The following is a 25,760-nucleotide window of genomic DNA, read 5'->3' as shown; positions in this document are numbered from 1 at the left end:
CCTCAGTCTTGGTGCTGTGATGTCACTCTGTGACATCACATTCAGTGGAACATTTCCTCAGTTAAAAGTTTATCCCATTATATGTTTTCCAATGGGTGTTTTCATCAACGTTGGGATGGCATTATAACAATGTTGTGATCAGTTCTCAGAGCTGTATGAGTCCTCTCCCTGGAGCGCCTACTACCTACGCTCAGGAATTACTGCCTTCAGGTGAGCCATGGATGTGAGCTTACACAGGAAACCAGATAATCACTGTTAGTAATGTAGTCCCTTTGTAACGCTGTTTGTGTGTGTGTGTGTGTGTGTGTGTGTGTGTGTGTGTGTGTGTGTGTGTGTGTGTGTGTGTGTGTGTGTGTGTGTGTGTGTGTGTGTGTGTGTGTGTGTGTGTGTGCGTGCGTGCGTGCGTGCGTGTTGACAGTGAAGGAGCAGATGGACTGAACGTGTTCTACTGGAGTAAGTTCTCGGGCCCTGGGGGCGTTGCCATGGAGATCCAGCGGTGGAGTACAAAGCGCGTACAGCGCCGTCTCCCTGGCACCAGTAAGCTGCTGTACAGCCAGAGCGAGGAGCGCTATTACATGGAGAGAGACGACGAATCACTCAACCTGCTGGGTACTGTAACTTCTCTCTCTCGCTCTCCTTCTCTCTCTCTGTATCCCTCTCTCTCTCTTTCTGTATCCCTCTCTCTCTCCCTCTCTCCCTCTCTCTCTCTCTCTCTCTCTCTCTCTCTCTTTCTCTCTCTTTCCTTCTCTCTCTCGCTCTCCTTCTCTCTCTCTGTATCCCTCTCTCTCTCTTTCTGTATCCCTCTCTCTCTCTCTCTCTCTCTCTCTCTCTTTCTCTCTCTTTCTTTCTCTCTCTCTCTCTCTTTCTCTCCCTCTGCCTCTCTCTCTCTCTCGCTCACGCTCTGTCTCTCTGTGACTACAGCTCCCAGAATCCTTTCGTTTAGTGTGTATTCTTGCTTCTCATGCCATTTAAAACTCAATTTTGTATCTACCATATTGTATGTATTTGTGTACAGGTTTAGACTATGACTATGATTCAGACGACAAGGCAGATAAAATCAAGAACCCCAACTCCCTGCAGAACTCTCTACAGAGCGGCAAGTGGCAGCTGGGATTCCAAGGTGAGGAATCATTGTCTTTCTTAGAACATAAACATACAGATATGGTCACGCCAAAGACTCTTCACCCAAGGACACTTCCAGGTATGACCTATAAAGTATGAACCCACAACCTTGATGACAGTAACCCCACACTTCCACCAATCTTTCCCTCTCCCTAGCAATGTCCTTTGACCTCTATGCGAAGTACGGTAACAACCGTACCCTGAGCTTGGTGAGTCCCAAGAAGCCATACTACCAGTGGCGCCTTCGTGTCCCGTCGGGTCATGTGGTGCGTCTGGTCGTCCTCACCCTGCACGGAGCCACACCCGGAAGCTGCTCCTCCCACAAACTGTCTGCCTACGACTTCCTGTTGCCACTACAGAACAAGATCATTGCCAGGTAGGACATATTACAATACATGAACAAAAGTATGTGACACCTGCTCGTCCAACATCTCATTTCAAAATCATGGGCATTAACATGGAGTTGGTCCCCCCTTTGCTGCTATAACAACCTCCATTCTTCTGGGATGCATTTCCATTAGATGTTGGGACATTGCTGCAGGGACTTGCTTCCGTTCAGCCACAAGAGCATTAGTGAGGTCGGACACTGATGTTGGGTGATTATGCTCGCAGTCAGCATTCCAATTCATCCCGACGGTGTTCGATGGGATTGAGGTCAGGGCTCTGTGCAGGCCAGTCAAGTTCTTCCACACCGATCTCGACAAACCATTCCTGTATGGACCTCGCTTTGTGCACGGGGACATTGTCATGCTGAAAAGGTAAAGGGCCTTTTCCCAAACTGTTGCCACAGAGTTGGAAACACAGAATCGTCTAGAATGTCATTGTATGCTGTAGCATTATGATTTCCCTTCACTGGAACTAAGGGGCCTAGCCCGAACCATGAAAAACAGCCCCAGACCATTATTCCTCCTCCACCAAACTTTACAGTTGGCACAATGCATTCGGGCAGGTAGCGTTCTCCTGGCATCTGCCAAACCCAGATTCGTTGGTCAGACTGCCAGATGATGAAGTGTGATTCATCACTACAGAGAACGCATTTCCACTGCTCCAGAGTAAAATGGCAGCAAGCTTTACATCACTCCAGCCGACGCTTGGCATTGCGCATGGTGATCTTAGGCTTGTGTGCGGCTGCTCTGCCACGGAAACCCATTTCATGAAGCTCCCGACGAACAGTTCTTGTGCTGACGTTGCTTCCAGAGGCAGTTTGGAACTTGGTAGTGACTGTTGCAATCGAGGACAGACAATTTTTACGCACTTAAGCACTCGGAGGTCCTGTTCTGTGAGCTTGTGTGGCCTACCACTTCGCGGCTGAGCAAATTGTTGCTCCTAGACGTTTCCACTTCACAATAACAGCACTTACAGTTGCCTGGGGCAGCACTAGCAGGGCAGAAATTTGACGAACTGACTTGTTGGAAAGGTGGCATCCTATGAGGGTGCCACGTTGAAAGTCAGCGAGCTCTTCAGTGAGGCCATTCTATTGCCAATGTTTATCTATCGAGATTGCATGGCTGTGTGCTCGATTTTACAAACCTGTCAGCAACAGGTGTGGCTGAAATAGCCAAATCCACTAAACTGAAGGGGTGTCCACATACTCTTGTGTATTTAGTGTATGTGCACAATATTATTGTGTGTGTGTGTGTGTGTGTGTGTGTGTGTGTGTGTGTGTGTGTGTGTGTGTGTGTGTGTGTGTGTGTGTGTGTGTGTGTGTGTGTGTGTGTGTGTGTGTGTGTGTGTGTGTGCGTATGTGTGCGTATGTGTGCGTATGTGTGCGTATGTATTGTGATATAAATGTATTGTGATATCACCTGTATCACACACCTGTATGTATTGTGACATTTCTATCTGTCTATTCCAGGTGGTGTGGTCTCCCAGTGTCTGGCTCATCTCCTGTAATGAAGCTGACGTCGTCTGGTAACGTGATGCTGGTCACCTTCTCCTTCAGCAGACAGAGAGATGGAGCCATCTTCAAGGCCTACTTCCAGGCCATCCCCAAAGCAGGAAAGACACACTATTACCACAGACAGATATTTCACCGGATGTATAAATATGAAGCATCCGCTTGGCATTTCCTCTAGTGAGAGGAAGCCAAGTGCCGGCAGTGGGAGAAGATGGAACGAGATGGATTTTGGCCGACATTCTGCAAATTTTGATAGCGATGAAACATTTGATCTCAATACAGTTTTCTGTTCCCAAAACTAGAATCTGTTATGAACAGAGTGGACTAAGTTTCGCAGAAAAGGTTTTCTAAAAATGTAGTTCTTTAGAAAGAAGCAAGGGCGAATTCAGTTATTGCACACGTGTACTTCACAGAGTAGACGTTACCTAACGGAAATGTGCAAGTATATGCTAGAACGCGCCAATAGGATCTCGCTAGCTCCTGTTTGGCTCTGCACACTATGACTCATTTGTTCCTGTTTGAAATGACAGGCTGTGGTCCATCTTGGTTTAGTTATAACAAATATGTTCTATTACCACACACTACAACCCTGGTGAAGGCACTGCTTGCCAAATGTTGGTTGTAAATTAAATGATTGGGTGCATATTTAGAGTGTTCGACTTTCTTTCGTTCTTTATTACACCTTTGTAACAGACATTCTAGAATAAAAACCATGTTAGTCCAATGAGCTAAAGCCTTGGCTCTGGGAGCTAAGACAAGTCACCAAGATACCGTCTGTGTTTTACATTAGGTCTTATTACATGTCTTATGTAATAACTTGTCTATTACAGCTGTCCTATAGACTCCTGTTGATGTGTGGTCTGTGTCACCGTTGCCCCCTGTAGGTTGTGGAGGCTCTCTGTCCTCCTGGAATGGCTCTCTGTCCTCTCCGTACTACCCTGCCCACTATCCCCCAAACATCGACTGCAGCTGGACCATACGGGTGAGCTCACACCCCAGGAGACTTAGATATAACACCCACAGTGTGTGTGTGTGTGTGTGTGTGTGTGTGTGTGTGTGTGTGTGTGTGTGTGTGTGTGTGTGTGTGTGTGTGTGTGTGTGTGTGTGTGTGACAGTAGGTCTCTCCACATTCCTGCGTCTGAACCACTGCTTCTCTCCGTTGTGTCTCTTTCAGGCGCCGTTGCCTGGATACCTGATCTCCATGACGATTGTGACGTTGAACATCCAGGACTCTTCGTCTTCGGACGGCTGTGAGAAAGACTGGCTGGACATTGGAGGGGTCAAGTAAGTGTTGCCGTGGTAGCAGTACTGGTGACATACTGCACAGTGAATGTGAATACTGTCTATGTGGTGTGTGCATGTTACATGAATTGTTGTGTATGTATTTAGTGACTTTAATAACTCTACCTACATGTACATATTACCTCTACCTCGACTAACCGGTGCCCCCGCACATTGACTCTGTACCGGTACACCCTGTATATAGCCTCGCTACTGTTATTTTACTGCTGCTCTTTAATTATTTGTTACTTTTATTTCTTATTTTTGTAGGTATTTTTCTTAAAACTGCATTGTTGGTTAAGGGCTTGTAAGTAAGCGTTTCACTGTAAGGTCTACTACACCTGTTGTATTCGGCGCATGTGACAGATACAATTTGATTTGATGTGTGTGTGTGTGTGTGTGTGTGTGTGTGTGTGTGTGTGTGTGTGTGTGTGTGTGTGTGTGTGTGTGTGTGTGTGTGTGTGTGTGTGTGTGTGTGTGTGTGTGTGTGTGTGTGTGTGTGTGTGTGTGTGTGTGTGTCATATTAACTGTGGCGTGTGTTGTCTCAGGCTGTGTAACCCTATGACTGACAGCAGCAGAAAGAAGACCTACTCCTCTCCTGTCTCTCTACACTTCCACTCTGATGAATCTGTCACTCACAAGGGCTTCTATCTTCTCTACAGAGCCTTCTCCCCTGAGAGCAGTATGTCTCACACACCTCTACTACACACCTCTACCTCACACCTGTCTCACACACCTCTACCTCACACCTCTACCACACACCTCTACCACACACCTGTCTCACACACCTCTACCTCACACCTGTATCCCACATCTCTACCACACACCTGTATCACACACCTCAACCACACACCTGTATCACACACCTGTATAATACACCTCTACATCACACCTCTACCTCACACCTGTATCACACATCTCTACCACACACCTGTCGCACACACCTCTACCTCACACCTCTACCTCACACCTCTACCACACACCTCTACCTCACACCAGTATCACACATCTCTACCACACACCAGTATCACACACACCTGTCTCACACACCTCTACTACACACCTCTACCTCACACCTGTATCCCACATCTCTACCACACACCTGTATCACACACCTCAACCACACACCTGTATCACACACCTGTATCATACACCTCTACCTCAAACCTCTACCTCACACCTGTATCACACATCTCTACCACACACCTGTATAACACATCTCTACCACACACCAGTATCACACACACCTGTCTCACACACCTCTACCTCACACCTCTACCTCACACCTGTATCACACATCTCTACCGCACACCTGTATCACACATCTCTACCACACACCTGTATCACACATCTCTACCACACACCTGTATCACACATCTCTACCACACACCTGTATCACACATCTCTACCACACACCAGTATCACACACACCTGTCTCACACACCTCTACGTCACACCTCTACCTCACACCTGTATCACACACCTCTACCACACACTTCTACCTCACACCTATATCACTCACACCTGTATCACACATCTTTACCACCCACCTCTACCTCACACCTATATCACTCACACCTGTATCACACATCTCTACCACCCACCTCTACCTCACACCTGTATCACACATCTTTACCACCCACCTCTACCTCACACCTATATCACTCACACCTGTATCACACATCTCTACCACACACCTCTACCTCACACCTGTATGACTCAAATCTGTATCACTCACACCTGTATCACACATCTCTACCAACCCACCTCTACCACACACCTATATCACTCACACCTGTATCACACACACCTCTACCACCCACCTCTACCTCACACCTGTATGGCTCAAATCTGTATCACTCACACCTGTATCACACATCTCTACCACCCACCTCTACCACACACCTATATCACTCACACCTGTATCACACATCTCTACCACACACCTGTATCACACATCTCTATCACAGACCTCTATCACAGACCTGTATCACAGACCTCTACCTCACACCTGTATCACACACCTCTATCACACACACCTATATCAATCACATCTACCACAGACACCTGTATCACACTCCTCTACCACACACACCTGTATCACACACCTCTGCCAGACACCTGTATCACACACCTCTATCACACACCTGTATCACACACCTCTGCCAGACACTTGTATCACACTCCTCTACCACACACACCTGTATCACACACCTCTGCCAGACACCTGTATCACACACCTCTATCACACACCTGTATCACACTCCTCTACCACACACACCTGAATCACACTCCTCTATCACACACACACACCTGAATCACACACCTCTATCACACACACACACCTGTATCACACTCCTCTATCACACACACACACCTGTATCACACACCTCTACCAGACACCTGTATCACACACCTCTACCAGACACCTGTATCACACACCTCTACCAGACACCTGTATCACACACCTCTATCACACACCTGTATCACACACCTCTACCACACACCTGTATCACACTCCTCTACCACACACACCTGAATCACACTCCTCTACCAGACACCTGTATCACACTCCTCTACCAGACACCTGTATCACACACCTCTACCAGACACCTGTATCACACACCTCTACCAGACACCTGTATCACACACCTCTACCAGACACCTGTATCACACTCCTCTAACAGACACCTGTATCACACACCTCTACCAGACACCTGTATCACACACCTCTACCAGACACCTGTATCACACACCTCTACCAGACACCTGTATCACACACCTCTATCACACACACCTGAATCACACTCCTCTATCACACACACACACCTGAATCACACATCTCTATCACACACAGCTGTATCACACACCTCTATCACACACCTGTATCACACTCCTCTATCACACACCTGTATCACACTCCTCTACCACACACACCTGAATCACACTCCTCTATCACACACACACACCTGAATCACACACCTCTATCACACACACACACCTGTATCACACACCTCTACCAGACACCTGTATCACACACCTCTATCACACACACCTGTATCACACACCTCTACCAGACACCTGTATCACACACCTCTACCAGACACCTGTATCACACACCTCTACCAGACACCTGTATCACACACCTCTACCAGACACACCTGTATCACACTCCTCTACCAGACACCTGTATCACACACCTCTATCACACACACCTGTATCACACTCCTCTACCAGACACCTGTATCACACACCTCTATCACACACACCTGTATCACACACCTCTATCACACACCTGTATCACACACCTCTATCACACACACCTGTATCACACACCTCTACCAGACACCTGTATCACACACCTCTACCAGACACCTGTATCACACACCTCTATCACACACACCTGTATCACACACCTCTACCAGACACCTGTATCACACACCTCTATCACACACCTGTATCACACACCTCTACCAGACACCTGTATCACACACCTCTATCACACACCTGTATCACACTCCTCTACCACACACACCTGAATCACACACCTCTATCACACACACCTGTATCGCACACCTGTATCACACATCTCTACCAGACACCTGTATCACACACCTGTATCACACACCTGTATCACACTCCTCTACCACACACACCTGAATCACACACCTCTACCACACACACCTGTATCACACTCCTCTACCAGACACCTGTATCACACACCTCTACCACACACACCTGAATCACACAGCTCTATCACACACCTGTATCACACTCCTCTACCACACACACCTGTATCACACACCTGTTTCACACACCTCTATCACACACCTCTATCACACACACCTCTACCACCCACCTCTACCTCACACCTGTATGACTCAAATCTGTATCACTCACACCTGTATCACACATCTCTACCACACACCTCTACCACACACCTATATCACTCACACCTGTATCACACATCTCTACCACACACCTGTATCACACATCTCTATCACAGACCTCTACCACAGACCTCTATCACAGACCTCTACCTCACACCTGTATCACACACCTCTATCACACACACCTATATCAATCACATCTACCACAGACACCTGTATCACACTCCTCTACCACACACTACACCTGAATCACACAGCTCTAATAACACCGTATCACACTCCTCTTAACCACACACATCACACACCTCTACACAGAACACACCTGTATCACACACCTCTCCACACACCTGTATCACACACCTCTACCAGACCCTGTATCACACACCTCTACAGACACCTGTATCACACACCTCTACCAGACACACCTGTATCACACTCCTCTACCAGACACCTGTATCACACACCTCTATCACACACCTGTATCACACACCTCTATCACACACCTGTATCACACACCTCTATCACACACACCTGTATCACACACCTCTACCAGACACCTGTATCACACACCTCTACCAGACACCTGTATCACACACCTCTATCACACACACCTGTATCACACACCTCTACCAGACACCTGTATCACACACCTCTATCACACACCTGTATCACACACCTCTACCAGACACCTGTATCACACACCTCTATCACACACCTGTATCACACTCCTCTACCACACACACCTGAATCACACTCCTCTACCAGACACCTGTATCACACACCTCTATCACACACCTGTATCACACACCTCTGCCAGACACTTGTATCACACACCTCTATCACACACCTGTATCACACTCCTCTACCACACACACCTGTATCACACACCTCTGCCAGACACCTGTATCACACACCTCTATCACACACCTGTATCACACTCCTCTACCACACACACCTGAATCACACTCCTCTATCACACACACACACACACACCTGAATCACACACCTCTATCACACACACACACCTGTATCACACTCCTCTATCACACACACACACCTGTATCACACACCTCTACCAGACACCTGTATCACACACCTCTACCAGACACCTGTATCACACACCTCTATCACACACCTGTATCACACACCTCTACCACACACCTGTATCACACACCTCTGCCAGACACTTGTATCACACACCTCTATCACACACCTGTATCACACTCCTCTACCACATACACCTGTATCACACACCTCTGCCAGACACCTGAATCACACACCTCTATCACACACCTGTATCACACTCCTCTACCACACACACCTGAATCACACTCCTCTATCACACACACACACCTGAATCACACACCTCTATCACACACACACACCTGTATCACACTCCTCTATCACACACACACACCTGTATCACACACCTCTACCAGACACCTGTATCACACACCTCTACCAGACACCTGTATCACACACCTCTACCAGACACCTGTATCACACACCTCTATCACACACCTGTATCACACACCTCTACCACACACCTGTATCACACTCCTCTACCACACACACCTGAATCACACTCCTCTACCAGACACCTGTATCACACTCCTCTACCAGACACCTGTATCACACACCTCTACCAGACACCTGTATCACACACCTCTACCAGACACCTGTATCACACACCTCTATCACACACCTGTATCACACTCCTCTAACAGACACCTGTATCACACACCTCTACCAGACACCTGTATCACCCACCTCTACCAGACACCTGTATCACACACCTCTACCAGACACCTGTATCACACACCTCTATCACACACACCTGAATCACACTCCTCTATCACACACACACACCTGAATCACACACCTCTATCACACACAGCTGTATCACACACCTCTATCACACACCTGTATCACACTCCTCTATCACACACCTGTATCACACTCCTCTACCACACACACCTGAATCACACTCCTCTATCACACACACACACCTGAATCACACACCTCTATCACAGACACACACCTGTATCACACACCTCTACCAGACACCTGTATCACACACCTCTATCACACACACCTGTATCACACACCTCTACCAGACACCTGTATCACACACCTCTACCAGACACCTGTATCACACACCTCTACCAGACACCTGTATCACACACCTCTACCAGACACACCTGTATCACACTCCTCTACCAGACACCTGTATCACACACCTCTATCACACACACCTGTATCACACTCCTCTACCAGACACCTGTATCACACACCTCTATCACACACACCTGTATCACACACCTCTATCACACACCTGTATCACACACCTCTATCACACACACCTGTATCACACACCTCTACCAGACACCTGTATCACACACCTCTACCAGACACCTGTATCACACACCTCTATCACACACACCTGTATCACACACCTCTACCAGACACCTGTATCACACACCTCTATCACACACCTGTATCACACACCTCTACCAGACACCTGTATCACACACCTCTATCACACACCTGTATCACACTCCTCTACCACACACACCTGAATCACACACCTCTATCACACACACCTGTATCGCACACCTGTATCACACATCTCTACCAGACACCTGTATCACACACCTGTATCACACACCTGTATCACACTCCTCTACCACACACACCTGAATCACACACCTCTACCACACACACCTGTATCACACTCCTCTACCAGACACCTGTATCACACACCTCTACCACACACACCTGAATCACACAGCTCTATCACACACCTGTATCACACTCCTCTACCACACACACCTGTATCACACACCTGTTTCACACACCTCTATCACACACCTCTATCACACACACCTCTACCACCCACCTCTACCTCACACCTGTATGACTCAAAGCTGTATCACTCACACCTGTATCACACATCTCTACCACCCACCTCTACCACACACCTATATCACTCACACCTGTATCACACATCTCTACCACACACCTCTACCACAGACCTCTATCACAGACGTCTACCTCACACCTGTATCACACACCTCTATCACACACACCTATATCAATCACATCTACCACAGACACCTGTATCACACTCCTCTACCACACACACCTGTATCACACACCTCTGCCAGACACTTGTATCACACACCTCTATCACACACCTGTATCACACTCCTCTACCACATACACCTGTATCACACACCTCTGCCAGACACCTGTATCACACACCTCTATCACACACCTGTATCACACTCCTCTACCACACACACCTGAATCACACTCCTCTATCACACACACACACCTGAATCACACACCTCTATCACACACACACACCTGTATCACACTCCTCTATCACACACACACACCTGTATCACACACCTCTACCAGACACCTGTATCACACACCTCTACCAGACACCTGTATCACACACCTCTACCAGACACCTGTATCACACACCTCTATCACACACCTGTATCACACACCTCTACCACACACCTGTATCACACTCCTCTACCACACACACCTGAATCACACTCCTCTACCAGACACCTGTATCACACTCCTCTACCAGACACCTGTATCACACACCTCTACCAGACGCCTGTATCACACACCTCTACCAGACACCTGTATCACACACCTCTATCACACACCTGTATCACACTCCTCTAACAGACACCTGTATCACACACCTCTACCAGACACCTGTATCACACACCTCTACCAGACACCTGTATCACACACCTCTACCAGACACCTGTATCACACACCTCTATCACACACACCTGAATCACACTCCTCTATCACACACACACACCTGATTCACACATCTCTATCACACACACCTGTATCACACACCTCTATCACACACCTGTATCACACTCCTCTATCACACACCTGTATCACACTCCTCTACCACACACACCTGAATCACACTCCTCTATCACACACACACACCTGAATCACACACCTCTATCACATACACACACCTGTATCACACACCTCTACCAGACACCTGTATCACACACCTCTATCACACACACCTGTATCACACACCTCTACCAGACACCTGTATCACACACCTCTACCAGACACCTGTATCACACACCTCTACCAGACACCTGTATCACACACCTCTACCAGACACCTGTATAACACACCTCTACCAGACACACCTGTATCACACTCCTCTACCAGACACCTGTATCACACACCTCTATCACACACACCTGTATCACACTCCTCTACCAGACACCTGTATCACACACCTCTATCACACACACCTGTATCACACACCTCTATCACACACCTGTATCACACACCTCTATCACACACACCTGTATCACACACCTCTACCAGACACCTGTATCACACACCTCTATCACACACACCTGTATCACACACCTCTACCAGACACCTGTATCACACACCTCTATCACACACCTGTATCACACACCTCTACCAGACACCTGTATCACACACCTCTATCACACACCTGTATCACACTCCTCTACCACACACACCTGAATCACACACCTCTATCACACACACCTGTATCGCACACCTGTATCACACATCTCTACCAGACACCTGTATCACACACCTCTATCACACACCTGTATCACACTCCTCTACCACACACACCTGAATCACACACCTCTACCACACACACCTGTATCACACTCCTCTACCAGACACCTGTATCACACACCTCTACCACACACACCTGAATCACACAGCTCTATCACACACCTGTATCACACTCCTCTACCACACACACCTGTATCACACACCTGTTTCACACACCTCTATCACACACCTCTATCACACACACCTCTACCACCCACCTCTACCTCACACCTGTATGACTCAAATCTGTATCACTCACACCTGTATCACACATCTCTACCACCCACCTCTACCACACACCTATATCACTCACACCTGTATCACACATCTCTACCACACACCTGTATCACACATCTCTATCACAGACCTCTATCACAGACCTCTATCACATACCTCTACCTCACACCTGTATCACACACCTCTATCACACACACCTATATCAATCACATCTACCACAGACACCTGTATCACACTCCTCTACCACACACACCTGTATCACACACCTCTGCCAGACACCTGTATCACACACCTCTATCACACACCTGTATCACACACCTCTGCCAGACACTTGTATCACACACCTCTATCACACACCTGTATCACACTCCTCTACCACACACACCTGTATCACACACCTCTGCCAGACACCTGTATCACACACCTCTATCACACACCTGTATCACACTCCTCTACCACACACACCTGAATCACACTCCTCTATCACACACACACACACCTGAATCACACACCTCTATCACACACACACACCTGTATCACACTCCTCTATCACACACACACACCTGTATCACACACCTCTACCAGACACCTGTATCACACACCTCTACCAGACACCTGTATCACACACCTCTATCACACACCTGTATCACACACCTCTACCACACACCTGTATCACACTCCTCTACCACACACACCTGAATCACACTCCTCTACCAGACACCTGTATCACACTCCTCTACCAGACACCTGTATCACACACCTCTACCAGACGCCTGTATCACACACCTCTACCAGACACCTGTATCACACACCTCTATCACACACCTGTATCACACTCCTCTACCAGACACCTGTATCACACACCTCTACCAGACACCTGTATCACCCACCTCTACCAGACACCTGTATCACACACCTCTACCAGACACCTGTATCACACACCTCTATCACACACACCTGAATCACACTCCTCTATCACACACACACACCTGAATCACACATCTCTATCACACACACCTGTATCACACACCTCTATCACACACCTGTATCACACTCCTCTATCACACACCTGTATCACACTCCTCTACCACACACACCTGAATCACACTCCTCTATCACACACACACACCTGAATCACACACCTCTATCACACACACACACCTGTATCACACACCTCTACCAGACACCTGTATCACACACCTCTATCACACACACCTGTATCACACACCTCTACCAGACACCTGTATCACACACCTCTACCAGACACCTGTATCACACACCTCTACCAGACACACCTGTATCACACTCCTCTACCAGACACCTGTATCACACACCTCTATCACACACACCTGTATCACACTCCTCTACCAGACACCTGTATCACACACCTCTATCACACACACCTGTATCACACACCTCTATCACACACCTGTATCACACACCTCTATCACACACACCTGTATCACACACCTCTACCAGACACCTGTATCACACACTTCTACCAGACACCTGTATCACACACCTCTATCACACACACCTGTATCACACACCTCTACCAGACACCTGTATCACACACCTCTATCACACACCTGTATCACACACCTCTACCAGACACCTGTATCACACACCTCTATCACACACCTGTATCACACTCCTCTATCACACACACCTGAATCACACTCCTCTACCAGACACCTGTATCACACTCCTCTACCAGACACCTGTATCACACACCTCTACCAGACGCCTGTATCACACACCTCTACCAGACACCTGTATCACACACCTCTATCACACACCTGTATCACACTCCTCTACCAGACACCTGTATCACACACCTCTACCAGACACCTGTATCACCCACCTCTACCAGACACCTGTATCACACACCTCTACCAGACACCTGTATCACACACCTCTATCACACACACCTGAATCACACTCCTCTATCACACACACACACCTGAATCACACATCTCTATCACACACACCTGTATCACACACCTCTATCACACACCTGTATCACACTCCTCTATCACACACCTGTATCACACTCCTCTACCACACACACCTGAATCACACTCCTCTATCACACACACACACCTGAATCACACACCTCTATCACACACACACACCTGTATCACACACCTCTACCAGACACCTGTATCACACACCTCTATCACACACACCTGTATCACACACCTCTACCAGACACCTGTATCACACACCTCTACCAGACACCTGTATCACACACCTCTACCAGACACCTGTATCACACACCTCTACCAGACACACCTGTATCACACTCCTCTACCAGACACCTGTATCACACACCTCTATCACACACACCTGTATCACACTCCTCTACCAGACACCTGTATCACACACCTCTATCACACACACATGTATCACACACCTCTATCACACACCTGTATCACACACCTCTATCACACACACCTGTATCACACACCTCTACCAGACACCTGTATCACACACCTCTACCAGACACCTGTATCACACACCTCTATCACACACACCTGTATCACACACCTCTACCAGACACCTGTATCACACACCTCTATCACACACACCTGTATCACACACCTCTACCAGACACCTGTATCACACACCTCTATCACACACCTGTATCACACTCCTCTACCACACACACCTGAATCACACACCTCTATCACACACACCTGTATCGCACACCTGTATCACACATCTCTACCAGACACCTCTATCACACACCTCTATCACACACCTGTATCACACTCCTCTACCACACACACCTGAATCACACACCTCTACCACACACACCTGTATCACACTCCTCTACCAGACACCTGTATCACACACCTCTACCACACACACCTGCATCACACAGCTCTATCACACACCTGTATCACACTCCTCTACCACACACACCTGTATCACACACCTGTTTCACACACCTCTATCACACACCTCTATCACACACACCTCTACCACACACCTGTATCACACATCTCTACCACACACCTGTATCACACTCCTCTACCACACACACCTGTATCACACACCTGTTTCACACACCTCTATCACACACCTCTATCACACACACCTCTACCACACACTTGTATCACACATCTCTACCACACACCTGTATCACACTCCTCTACCACACACACCCGTATCACCCACCTGTATCACACACCTCTACCACACAACTGTATCACATACCTCTACCTCACACCTGTATCACACACCTCTACCACACACACCTGTATCACACATCTCTATCAGAACCCTCTACCACACACACCTCTATCACACACCTCTATCACACACCTCTATCACACAGCTGTATCAAACACCTCTGCCACAGACACCTTTACCACTCAACTCTACCACACACCTCTACCTCACACTTCTACCACACACTAGTAAGACAGCAAGTGTAGTTCATTGGGATGTGAAACTTACTCCTCAGACTGAAGTGTCGCCACTTGCGCAGCCAAATTGTTAACTTTCACTGGCGCCGACTGGTAAGAGGCTTCAAGAGGGCTGTCATGTGTGCTAGCAAGGCAGAGGTCCTAGGTTCAAGCCTCGGTGGAATCAGGAGGAAGTGGTACTCGCTGAGCAAGCAGTGTGACGTCCTTTACACTAGCCTATACAGAGCTATACAACTGAAATACTCAACTCTACCACACACCTCTACCTCACACCTCTACCATACACACTGAGACAAACCTGTAGATTCCAGGTTCTCACCCATACAGAGATACTGTAGTCTCCCTTTCTCAACCCCCGCTCTCTCTCTCCAGCGTGTCCTCGTCAGTTCCGCTGTGGGGATGGGAGGTGTGTTCCTCTCAGGAAGGTGTGTGATGGAGTCAGAGACTGTTCAGACGGACGGGATGAGGCTAAATGCTGTATGTTACCCTCAACACTCTAACTCCTCACATACTGTACATGCATTCAGTAAGGATGCCGAAGATCACCATAAGTGATCTGCCTGTGCAATAAGTACTGTATTTCTTCAAAACAAGACCAGTATGTTGTGTTATGTGTAGCGACCTGTCGTCCAGGTGAGGTGTATTGTGGGAACGGTCAGTGCCGGCCTCACAGCAGCCAGTGTAACAGCCAGAGTAAATGTGGAGATAGCAGCGAAGAGGCCGACTGTGGTGAGTACCATACACACGCCTGGACCACATACTTTATCTTAATTATAAACTACTTATAAACATCAATGCATTGTTTGTTCATCATAAGGTTGTGTGAGACCATGTGTTACTTGTTTTCATTATGCCAGCTGCATAGAGGACTGGTCTGTGGTAAGGACGGCCCCTCTCCCCATTTCTGTGTGTGTGTGTGTGCGTGTGCGTGTGCGTGTGCGTGTGTGTGTGTGTGTGTGTGTGTGTGTGTGTGTGTGTGTGCGCGCGCGCGCGCGCGCGCGCCCCAGGTCAGGTGTTTACTCTGTAGTAATAATGCCGCCGGGGGGGATGACTGCCGTTTTACGGGCTCCCAACCAATTATTTTGTTTGTTTTTTTGCATTGTTTGTAACTTATTTTGTACATAATGTTGCTGCTACCGTATCGTATGACCAAAATTAGCTTCTGGACATCAGAACAGCGATTACTCACCTCAAAGAAAAGACGGAAATACAGGGGGCAGAGATCGGGGTGCCTTGTGAGAATTCGTTGACGAGTGGGTAACCCACCTCTACCATCTGTTCTATTGGCCACTGGTGAATAAACTGGATGATCTCCATTGTGATTATCCTAACAACGGGACATTAAAAACGTGAATATCTTCTGTTTCACTGCGTCGTGGCTGAACGACGACACAGATCATATAGAGCTGGCTGGGTTTTCCGTGCTTCGGCAGGATAGAACAGCTACGTCTGGTAAGACGAGGGGTGAGGGTGTGTGTATATTTGTCAATAACAGCTGGTGCACGATGTCTAACATTAAAGAAGTCTCAAGGTATTGCTCGCCTGAGGTAGAGTACCTTATGATAAGCTGTAGACCACATTATCTACCAAGAGTGTTTTCATCTATATTTTTCGTAGCCGTCTGTTTACCACCACAAACCGATGCTGACACTAAGACTGAACTGAACGAGCTGTATAAGGCCATAAGCAAACAAGATAATTCTCATCCAGAAGCGGTGCTCCTAGTGTCCGGGGACTTTAATGCAGGCAAACTTAAATCCGTTTTACCTCATTTCTACCAGCATGTCACATGTGCAACCAGAGGAAAAAAACTCTATACCACCTTTACTCCACACACAGAGATGCATACAAAGCTCTCCCTCAACTTCCATTTGGCAAATCTGACCATAATTATATCCTCCTGATTCCTGCTTACAAGCAAAAACTAAAGCAGGAAGTACCAGTGACTCGCTCAATATGGAAGTGGTCAGATGATAAGGATGCTATGCTACAGGACTGTTTTGCTAGCACAGACTGGAATATGTTCCGGGATTCATCCAATTGCATTGAGGAGTATATCACCTCAGTCACCAACGTCATCAATAAGTGCATCGACGATGTCAGCCCCGTCAATACAGGGCTAAGATTGAATCATACTACACCGGCTCTGGCGCTTGTCGGATGTGGCACGGCTTGCAAACTATTACAGACTACAATGGGAAACCCAGCTGCGGGCTGCCCAGGGAAGCAAGCCTACTAGACAAGCTAAATGCCTTTTATGTGCGCTTTGAGGCAAGCAACACTGAAGTATGCATCAGAGCACCAGCTGTTCCGGACGACTGTGTGATCACGCTCTCCTTCCCCGATGTGAGCAAGACCTTAAACCAGGTCAACATTCACAAGGCCGCAGGGCCAGACAGATTACCAGGATGTGTACTCAGATCATGCATGAACCAACTGGAAAGTGTCTTCACTGACATTTTCAACCTTTCCCTGGCCGAATCTGTAATACCTACATGTTTCAAGCAGATCACCATAGTCCCTGTGCCCAAGAAAGCGAGGGCAACCTGCCTAAATGACTACCGCCTGTAGCACTCACGTCGGTAGCCATGAAGTGCTTTGAAAGGCTGGTCATGATTCACATCAACACCATCATCCCGGACACCCTAGACCCACTCCAATTTGCACACCGCCCATACAGATCTACAGATGACACAATCTCAATTGTACTCCACACTGCCCTTTCCCATCTGGACAAAAGGAACACCTATGTGAGAATGCTGTTCATTGACCACAGCTCAGCGTTCAACACCATAGTGCCCACAAAGCTCATCACTAAGCTAAGGACACTGGGACTAAACACCTCCCTCTGCAACTGGATCCTGGAATTCCTGACGTGCAGCCCAACAACACATCTGCCAGGCTGATCCTCAACACGGTGTGTGCTTATTCCCCTGCTGTACTCCCTGTTCACCCACGCCTGCGTGGCCAAGCACAACTCCAACACCATCATTAGATTGCTGACTACACAATGGTGTTGTTCTCTCTTTTTCTCTCTTTCTTTCTTTCGTTCTTTCTCTCTCTCGGAGGACCTGAGCCCTAGGACCATGCCCCAGGACTACCTGGCCTGATGACTCCTTGCTGTCCCCAGTCCACCTGGTCGTGCTGCTGCTCCAGTTTCAACTGTTCTGCCTGCGGCTATGGAATCCTGACCTGTTCACCGGACGTGCTACCTGTCCCAGACCTGCTGTTTTCAACTCTCTAGAGACAGCAGGAGCGGTAGAGATACTCTGAATGATCGGCTATGAAAAGCCAACTGACATTTACTCCTGAGGTGCTGACCTGTTGCACCCTCTACAACCACTGTGATTATTATTATTTGACCCTGCTGGTCATCTATGAACATTTGAACATCTTGGTCATGTTCTGTTATAATCTCCACCAAGCACAGCCAGAACAGGACTGGCCACACCTCATAGCCTGGTTCCTCTCTAGGTTTCTTCCTAGGTTCTGGCCTTTCTAGGGAGTTTTTCCTAGCCACCGTGCTTCTACACCTGCATTGCTTGCTGTTTGATGTTTTCGGCTGGGTTTCGGTACAGCACTTTGTAACATCAGCTGATGTAAGGGCTTTATAAATACATTTGATTTGATTTGATTTGGTAGACCTGATCACCGACAACGATGAGACAGCCTATAGGGAGGAGGTCAGAGACCTCTCCCTCAACGTGAGCAAGACAAAGGAGCTGATCGTGGACTACAGGAAAAGGAGGGCCAAACACTCCCCCATTCACATCGACAGGGTTGTAGTGGAGCAGTTCCTTGGTGTCAAGTTCCTTGGTGTCCACATCACCAACACAAACACACCAAGACAGTCGTGAATAGGGCACGACAACACCTTTTCCCCCTCAGGAGACTGAAAAGATTTGGCATGGGTCCCCAGATCCTCAAAAAGTTCTACAGCTGCACCATCAAGAGCATCCTGACAGGTTGCATCCCCGCCTGGTATGGCAACTGCTCGGCATCTGACCATAAGGCGCTACAGAGGGTAGTGCGTACGGTCCAGTACATCACTGGGGCCAAGCTTCCTGCCATCCAGGACCTCTATACCAGGCGGTGTCAGAGGAAGGCCCAAATAATTGTCAGAGACTCCAGTCACCCAAGTCATAGACTGTCCTCTCTACTACCGCACGGCAAGTGGTACCGGAGCACCAACTCTAGGTCCAAAAGGTTCCTTAACAGTTTCTACCCACAATCCATAAGACTGCTGAATAATTAATCAACTGGCCACTCGGACTATTTACGTTGACCCCCCTCCCCCTGTTTTTACACTGCTGCTAGTCGCTGTTTATTATCTATGCATAGTCACTTTACCCCTACCTACATGTACAAATTACCTCGATTAACCTGTACCCCTGCACATTGACTAACCGGTACCCCCTGTATATAGCCTCGTTATTGTTATTTTATTGTGTTAATTTTTAGTTCTTTTTTTGCTTTAGTTTATTTAGCAAATATTTTCTTATCTCTATTTCTTGAACTGCATTGTTGGTTAAGGGCTTGTAAGTAAGCATTTCACGGTAAGGTCTACACCTGTTGAATTCGGGGCATGTGACAAATAACATTTGTTTTGATTTGTTGTCCCCCCAGCAGGTCAATGCTACCACATGTGCCACAACAAGGTGTGTGTCTCCAAGTCCTCAGTCTGTGATGGTGTCATAGACTGCAAGGACCGCAGTGATGAGATCAACTGCACTAAAGCATGTGAGTCAGTCCGTCTGTCAATTGGTCCGTCCGTCCTTCTATCCGTCTGCATCTTTCTTTGTTTATATTCATCCAATCCTCAATCCCTCTCTCTTTTTCTGTTTTTCCCTCCCTCCCTCTCTTTCTGTGTGTCCAGTCCATAAGGGCTGCTCTCCATCCTCCTATAAGTGTGCCAATGGGAAGTGTGTGAATAAGATCAACCCAGAGTGTGACGGCGTCAAAGACTGTTCTGATGGATCAGACGAGACGCGCTGCGGTGAGACTCATTACCACTTATAACACACGTATGAACCTACAATACCAGTTATAACACATGTATGAACCTACATACACCAGCTATAACATACGTATGATCCTACATATACCAGTTATAACACATGTATGAACCTACATATACCAGTTATAATACACGTATTAACATACATACACCAGTTATAACACACATATGAACCTACAAATACCAGTTATAATACACATATGAACCTATATATAACAGTTATAACACATGTATGAACCTACATATACCAGTTATAACACATGTATGAACCTACATATACCAGTTATAACACATGTATGAACCTACATATACCAGTTATAACACATGTATGAACCTACATATACCAGTTATAACACACGTATGAACCTACATATACCACTTATAACACACGTATGAAATTACATATACCAGTTATAACACACGTATGAACCTACATATACCAGTTATAATACACGTACGAACCTACATACACCAGTTATAACACATGTATGAACCTACATACACCAGTTATAACACATGTATGAACCTACATACACCAGTTATAACACATGTATGAACCTACATATACTAGTTATAACATACGTATGAACCTACATACACCAGTTATAACACATTTTTACACCAGTTACTTTCCCCCAGGTTGTGGCACCCGGCCCAGGAAGCGTGCTAAGATAGTGGGCGGGTCTGATGCGGGGACGGGGGCGTGGCCGTGGCAGGTCAGTCTACAGATGGAGCGTTATGGGCATGTGTGTGGAGCGACCCTGGTAACCAGCCGCTGGCTCGTCTCTGCTGCACACTGCTTCCAGGACTCTGACACCATCAAGTGAGATGCTTTGTTATTGTAGTCAGCATTGTTGTGTTCATTCGTTTCTTCGTGATGATGATCATCATCATCATAGTACTCCTCATCATCATCATCATCATCATTGTTCTTATCATCATCATAATAGTCCTCATCATTGTCTTTATCATCATCATCATCATCATCATAGTCCTTATCATCTTCATCATAATCCTTTTCATTATCATCATCATCATCATAGTCCTTCTCATCATCATCATAGTCCTTTTCATTATCATCATCATCATCATAGTCCTCATCATCATCATTGTTCTCCTCATCATCATCATAGTCCTTATCATCATCATCATAGTCCTTTTCATTATCATCATCATCATCATCATCATAGTCCTTCTCATCATCATCATAGTCCTTTTCATTATCATCATCATCATCATAGTCCTTCTCATCATCATCATAGTCCTTTTCATTATCATCATCATCATCATAGTCCTTATCATCATTATCATAGTCCTTTTCATTATCATCATCATCAGCATAGTCCTTATCATCATCGTCATAGTCATTTTAATCATCATAGTCCTTTTCATCATCATCATCATCATCATCATCATCATAGTCCTTATCATCATCATCATAGTCCTTTTAATCATCATCATAGTCCTTTTCATTATCATCATCATCAGCAAAGTCCTTATCGTCATCATCATAGTCCTTATCATCATCATCATAGTCCTTATCATCATCATCATAGTCCTCATCATCATCATCATCATCATTGTCCTCCTCATCATCATCATAGTCCTCCTCCTCCTCCTCATCATAGTCCTTATCATCATCATCATCATCATCATCATATTCCCCGTCATCATAGTCCTTTTCATTATCATCATCATCATCCTAGTCCTCATCAACATCATCTCATAGTCCTCATCATCATCATTGTCCTCCTCCTCATCATCATCATCATAGTCCTTATCATCATCATCATAGTCCTTTTCATTATCATCATCATCATCATAGTCCTCCTCATCATCATCAGCATCATAGTCCTCCTCCTCCTCATCATAGTCCTTATCATCATCATCATCATCATCATAGTCCTCATCATCATAGTCCTTTTCATTATCATCATCATCATCATAGTCCTCATCAACATCATCATAGTCATCATCATCATCATCATCATTACTGTAATAATGATTAGTGTGCCTGTGTACTTCCATGTGTGTCCCTGCATGGCTGTGTGTGTAGGTACTCTGATGCGCGGTCGTGGCGTGCCTACATGGGCGTGCGTGTGATGAACACGGCCAGCAACGCTGCAGCCACCAGACAGATCCGTCGTATCATCCTCCACTCCCAGTACGACCAGTTCACCTCTGACTATGACATCGCCCTGCTGGAGCTCAGCACCCCTGTCTACTTCAATGACTTGGTACAGCCCGTCTGTGTCCCCGCCGCTTCCCACGCCTTCACCACCGGGACCAGCTGCCACGTCACGGGCTGGGGGGTCCTGATGGAGGATGGTAAGAGCTGCCCAGGGATAACGGCTGATGTTGGATACCTGGCAGAAAACAGACAATGTGTCCAACATGTAGCTAGTTACCGTTCATACAACATTCTATAAAGAATGTTCTGTTGAGTTCCAGGTGCTTGCACATAATTCTTTTGTAAATACCAGGTAAATACTAACTCTAACAGAACTAGCTATATAAAACAAAGTGTTACTGAGTTCCTGTGTTTGTTCCAGGTGAGTTGGCATCTCTGCTGCAGGAAGCCACAGTGAAGATCATCAACAGGAACAACTGTAACAAGCTATATGAGGACGCTGTTACTCCCAGGATGCTGTGTGCTGGCAACCTGCAGGGAGGAGTGGACGCCTGTCAGGTGAGGAGGGGTTTCTGAGTGTGTGTGGTGTGTGTGTGTTAAAGTGCCTCTACATTGTCTTTGTTGAGTTTTATCTGTGTGTATGTTTTCCTGTGTGTTTTCCTGTTTACGTGTCTGTCTGTGTTTAAACGTGTGTGTGTGTGTGTGTTTAGGGTGACTCAGGGGGTCCTCTGGTGTGTCTAGAGAGGGGTCGGCGGTGGTTCCTGGCGGGGATCGTGAGCTGGGGGGAGGGGTGCGCTCGGCAGAACCGCCCTGGAGTCTACACACAGGTCACCAAGTTCACAGACTGGATCCACCTGCAGACTAAAGGACAGGTCTGACAGACTGGCAGACTGACAGACAGACAGACAGACGTCTGGATGACATCAGCATGTGAACAGACTCAGTGGCTGGCACCATGTGACTGTAACGGGGGTAAAGAGACATCACCACGCAGCCCCTGCTTTATGATTTATACCAGGCCCCATGTCACTGACATCATTATCAACTGTTACCCCCCACCCCATCATACCCACCCCCTCTTCATTTATGGCCAAGCACCTCTCTTTGTCTCCTCATGGTTTTCGTTGTCCTCCTGACTGTTCCTCTCTCCCCACTTGTCCCTGATCATCCCAGTGGTCTGTCTGTCCTGACTGTTCCCCTCTCTCAACTTGTCCCTGTCCCCACTCCTGATCATCCCAGTGGTCTGTCTGTCCTGACTGTTCCCCTCTCTCCACTTGTCCCTGTCCCCACTCCTGATCATCCCAGTGGTGTAATTGTTCTCTGTGAAGTGACCACTTGGAGATGATGATGTGCCTGGTCTATCTCATGTCCACACTGCACACAGCAATTGAAGTGGAATGAGTTCTCTATGTCGTAGTACAATGTGCTGTAGCGAGTGTGTTATTATGTCTATTTACATTGTGTGTGCATGACTGTATTTGTGAACATATGTACTGTATCATTGTATGAATATGTACAGTACCAGTCAAAAGTTTGGACACACCTACTCATTCAAGGATTTTGCTTTGTTTGTACTATTTTCTACATTGTAGAATAATAGTAAAGACATCAAAACCAAGAAATAACATATGGAATCATGTAGTAACCAAAAAAGTGTTAAACAAATCAAAATATATTTTAGATTTTAGATTCTTTAAAGTAGCCACCCTTTGCCTTGATGACACACTCTTGGTATTCTCTCAACCAGCTTCATGAGGAATGCTTTTTCAACAGTCTTGAAGGAGTTCACAAATATGCTGAGCACTTGTTGGCTGCTTTTCCTTCCCTCTGCGGTCCAGCTCATCCCAAACCATCTCAATTGGGTTGAGGTTGGGTGATTGTGGAGGCCAGGTCATGTGATGCAGCACTCCATCACTCTCTTACTTGGTCAAGTAGTCCTTACACAGTCTGGAGGTGTGTTGGGTCATTGTCCTGTTGAAAAACAAATGATAGTCCCACTAAGCGCAAACCAGATGGGATGGTGTATTGCTGCAGAATGCCTCCTCCATGCTTCACGGTGGAAACCACACCTGCGGAGATCATCCAT

The 25,760-nt window shown here is 47.0% G+C and overlaps 1 protein-coding gene across 1 annotated transcript; it reads left to right on the top strand.

Annotated features, from left to right (window-relative positions):
• The first annotated feature begins 482 nt into the window (after positions 1-482).
• LOC120028155 (suppressor of tumorigenicity 14 protein) lies at positions 483-24,552 on the top strand. The gene is made up of 15 exons (XM_038973357.1): positions 483-609; positions 1,040-1,120; positions 1,279-1,498; positions 2,978-3,118; positions 3,902-4,001; positions 4,194-4,303; positions 4,849-4,982; positions 16,899-17,003; positions 17,145-17,255; positions 21,153-21,266; positions 21,403-21,522; positions 22,183-22,366; positions 23,600-23,871; positions 24,096-24,232; positions 24,385-24,552. Exons 1-15 carry the CDS (start codon positions 483-485, stop codon positions 24,550-24,552), a joined length of 2,124 nt encoding a protein of 707 aa, XP_038829285.1.
• The last annotated feature ends 1,208 nt before the right edge of the window (positions 24,553-25,760 follow it).

The sequence above is a fragment of the Salvelinus namaycush genome, chromosome 33 (assembly GCF_016432855.1).
Source record: "Salvelinus namaycush isolate Seneca chromosome 33, SaNama_1.0, whole genome shotgun sequence".
Classification (NCBI taxonomy): domain Eukaryota; kingdom Metazoa; phylum Chordata; class Actinopteri; order Salmoniformes; family Salmonidae; genus Salvelinus; species Salvelinus namaycush.
The sequence above is the reverse complement of the archived record's forward strand: the minus strand, read 5'-3'. Positions and strand labels throughout refer to the sequence as shown.